Below are 4,219 nucleotides of genomic sequence, written 5' to 3'. Positions count from 1 at the left end.
TTGATCCCCTAATCAGCATCAAGCCATCAATCACTATTGTGCCACATTAAATATAAAGGGGGGACCCAGTCACCCATTAGACTAAAATGGAACTTTGACCATGTATAGAGTAGTATATTTATACGTATGCGGGTATATTCAAGTGTATCTAGGACTTAACAATAATAGTTGGCCTTGGCCAATGACTGGGCCCTACAGAGCTAGGCATCCTTATCAACTGATCGTTAGTCTTTGGATTCTTTGGGAGAGGAGGAGAGAGAAGGAAGAAGAAACCAAAGTAAGGCTAAATGTAGGGTTCCAATGTATGGGGGAGGGATTTATTTATGAATTATGATGGAAAGTTCTAATAGAAATGAGTTAGAAGTAGATAAAATTATTGACAAGGCCCATCCTTTTGACTTCTTGCGTCTGTCAATAAATATATCCTTACTGTCCAAAACCTAGGTCTTCCAAAGAAAGGCACCCAATCCACTAAGACCCATTTGGAGAGGAAGATTGGTTGCTCAGAGGGTCTGAAGGAGAAGCAAAAGTTCAGAAGAGTTTCAGCAGAGAAATGGGGAGGGCTCCTTGCTGTGACAAAGCAAACGTGAAGAAAGGACCATGGTCACCTGAAGAAGATACAAAGCTCAAGGACTTCATAGAGAAACATGGGACTGGTGGGAATTGGATTGCTCTCCCACATAAAGCTGGTAAGATTATACCAGAAATAAAAAAAGAACCCCTTTTCATCAGTTAGAAGATTTTGATTTTCTTCTCTCTCTCTCTTTGGGTTGTTTGTAATATATCTAATTGGTTGCTTTGTGTCAGGTCTGAAGAGGTGTGGGAAGAGTTGCAGATTGAGATGGCTTAACTATTTAAGGCCCAACATAAAGCATGGAGAATTTTCTGATGATGAAGATAGGATAATCTGCAGTCTGTATGCAAGCATTGGAAGCAGGTAGCTTCATTTCTATTTTTTCTTCTTGCTTCAAAATGTGCAGTTCTAGATCTTTTATTTATATATTTTTAATCTTTTTTCCAAAACTGGTCTGATCGTCCCTATTCTCTTTCCCTTCTCTTCCTTTGTGAAAGTTAACGAAATTCATATATCAAAGAAGGAAAAAGATGAGGAACAAAATTGAAAAAAAAAAACAGAAGAGCATTTAGTAGATCGCTCTTTTTTTTTTTTTCTGGGAAACATGCATGGTTCAAAGATTCTGCTATTTTTAGATAATTCTTCTGCATGCATGCCGAGTCTGGATCTCATGAATTTTACTGTACAGCTTTTTCAAGAGAAAGCTCAGACATTTCTTCTTCTTATGGAACTTATTCCTTCTGGGTGCAGGTGGTCAATAATCGCTGCTCAGTTGCCAGGCAGGACTGACAATGATATCAAGAATTACTGGAACACGAAGCTGAAGAAGAAACTCATGGGAATGGTTCCCTCTCAGAGGAAACCATCTCAGCCAGCCTTACCAACTCATCTCCAAACGGCATCATCATCACCCTCACTTCCATCTTCTTCATCATCTTATGAAGGTAGCGGTACTTACTACAACCCAGGCAGATCTCTCACAGGGCTTGAACCCATTTCAATCCCATCAAATCTTCTGAGTGGCACCAATACTCACACAACAACACCAACCAGTACTCTTCTTCAGACCCAGGAGAGCTTCATGAGTTCCATGCATAATGGGTATCCAGTAAATGAGGGTCTCCTCATGTTTGGAGGCGAACCCAGTTGCAGCTCTTCTGATGGAAGCTGCAATCAGATCAGCTATGGCAAAGATATGGAGTATGAATACTGTGGCGGCCGAGGTGGTGTTGCCAACAGTGAGCAAATGGATTTGGAGAGCTTTTTCTACAATGGTGTTTCCGAAGACCAGAAATTCATGGCTGAGGGTAACAATGGTGGCTGTGGCGTTGATGGGTGGACTCAGAAGCCAAATGGGGTGTGGGAGGAAACTCCATTAGATTATGGTCTGGAGGAGATTAAGCAATTCATTACCAGTAATGCCTGTAACAGCTGCTTCTTTGATGAAAACAAGACACAAGGGAGGGTCGTGTACTATTGACACTGACTGTAAGTAAAATCAGAAGATTTTAGGAGTAAGGTGGTTGCAGATTCAGATTTAGACCCATATTTGTGTGGAAGGGATTATGTTTGAGGTGAAATACTTTTGACAGTACATGGTAAAGTTACCTTTGTGCATTTCTTTTTGGGAAATGATGTATGTGCTCGTACAGTTTTTCTTCAGAAATAAATGTCATAGAAACTAGAGAAGCCATCATCATTCAAGAATCAAAACCAAGCATGCACTGTTTTTATTATTTATTATTTTATTCACTCTGTTATTTTGGTCCCATTTTTTTTTCTCTAAAAAATTCAACCTGATAAAGCCATTGTAGAAGCCTTGGATTTCGTGGGAATTGAAGCTTAAACAACGAGGAAAATGATAATCATGATCTCAGTCGTCTCAGAAGGAAACTTTAATTTAATTTTGATTCTAAATCCATTACTACTGTGACACTCAAGGAATGCAAAACAGGAATTTGTTTTGATCTTTCAATCCTAAGGGCTGATATATGCTACCAAAGCGTGGCCCCCACCATTGGGCCAAGAATCCAAGATTGATTTGAAAACAAATTAAATGGGTTAAACTAATCCCACTAGGGGAACCAATAATTTAAAAAAGGGTGATGAAGGAAGTCTTGAATGCAAGTCACGGAGAATCCTTCTTGGGAAGCAGCCTAGGGCTCCAAAAATGTATGATTGCAGGATTTTGATGCCTTGAGAAGATCATTGGTTGATGGCTTTTGTTGTGTGGTTGAGACAGCTTTTTCTGGGTTTTCTTTTTCTTTGAATAAAAAATCAATATTGGAAGATGTATCCACTCTCCTCTATCCATTGACCTTGTCTCTCGTCAGCCTTTTTGTTTGCATCTTCTATGGGATAATGGGTTCAATACTAGATTTAATTAAATTATTTTATCTGGGGTTTGCCAGCTATTGCTGTATAAAATAAGATAAACACAATTATTTATCATTAATAAATGAAATTGTCTAAAGCTAGGGGAGGAAAGTTGTTTCTGGGAATGTCTTTTCGAGTGAAGAGGAGAGGGGGTTAAAAGGTGAGGAGCCCACTGTAACCGAAAATAATTTTCTATTTCTTTTGGCTACTTCAAGTCTGATGCACGTTTTCTAAACAAAAAGAGGATGAACAGATGAAACTTTGGACGTTTGCATGGAGAGAGGTATCATTCTTTTTTTTTTTGTGTGTGTGTTTCTTTGCTGGGAGGTAGAAGCTGGCTCTGTGTAGATTTTGATGAAGATCCAATCAGTGGACCTCGAGTAGTGTGATTTAATTGGTAATGTCATCTGATTAATGGAGTCTGAAATTGACCATTGCCGTGTAAATCTAATCTTCCATCAACATTCAGCAACTATAATGGGCAATCATGGTGTTAATGTAATTATTTGTTACAGACTTTGAGGCTTTCGAGAGCTCTGGAGGAGGCCACATTAATGGTTCAAATTTGCTTGGTATTTGAACTAAATAAAGTAAAATCAAAGTTTGTAATTGTTTCACTTTTCTTTTTGTGACTTGCAGGGATTCGATAGATTCATTTATTTTTTATTGTAACCAGCGATTAGTCATTCAAGAGGTGCATAAAAGAAGATAAAAAGATGTAGATTTGACTGGTATTTATATAGTACAGTTGCCACAGCTTTTAATATATGCAGTGAGTGAATTATTTTTATGTGGGGGGATATTGATATTTTTTATGTAGGCCAAAAAGACAAAGCTACCCTCTTTGTATCACTTTTGCCATTATCACAAAAAGGGTATTCTTGTCTTTTCAAAGGAGATATGTCCCATATGTCGAAAGTGGCATTTTACCCTATAAATGAACCATTGAATTGCATTTTTTATTAGGAAATTTTATCCATATTAGTATATGTGCAATATTATTATTATTTTCAAGTTTCAACTACTTATAAAAAAGGTAAAATCCAAAGGGTTGCATTCTTGGTTTTATTCCTAGGTCTAACAAGGGATGTCTATTGGATCGGATCCGGTACAGATTAAGGTTAGACTCAACTTGAACCCGACCCGGCCCAATTAAATGGGAAGGGACCATCAAACATAACTTGACCCGTCAATATATAATGCATCTCAGCATCTATACCCAAACAAGCCCAGAGATCGGGTTTGGCACAAGCCGAATTCAACCCAATA

General features: G+C 38.2%; 1 protein-coding gene across 1 annotated transcript; it reads left to right on the top strand.

Moving 5' to 3' along the window:
* The first annotated feature begins 365 nt into the window (after positions 1 to 365).
* On the top strand, positions 366 to 2,415 carry LOC104586314 (uncharacterized). The gene is made up of 3 exons (XM_010243493.3): positions 366 to 689; positions 808 to 937; positions 1,325 to 2,415. Exons 1-3 carry the CDS (start codon positions 554 to 556, stop codon positions 2,052 to 2,054), a joined length of 996 nt encoding a protein of 331 aa, XP_010241795.1. The 5' UTR covers positions 366 to 553; the 3' UTR covers positions 2,055 to 2,415.
* The last annotated feature ends 1,804 nt before the right edge of the window (positions 2,416 to 4,219 follow it).

The sequence above is a fragment of the Nelumbo nucifera genome, chromosome 2, assembly GCF_055504915.1.
Source record: "Nelumbo nucifera cultivar China Antique chromosome 2, China Antique-T2T, whole genome shotgun sequence".
Lineage (NCBI taxonomy): Eukaryota > Viridiplantae > Streptophyta > Magnoliopsida > Proteales > Nelumbonaceae > Nelumbo > Nelumbo nucifera.
Note: the sequence above shows the minus strand (reverse complement) of the source record. Positions and strands in the feature narration are given on the sequence as shown.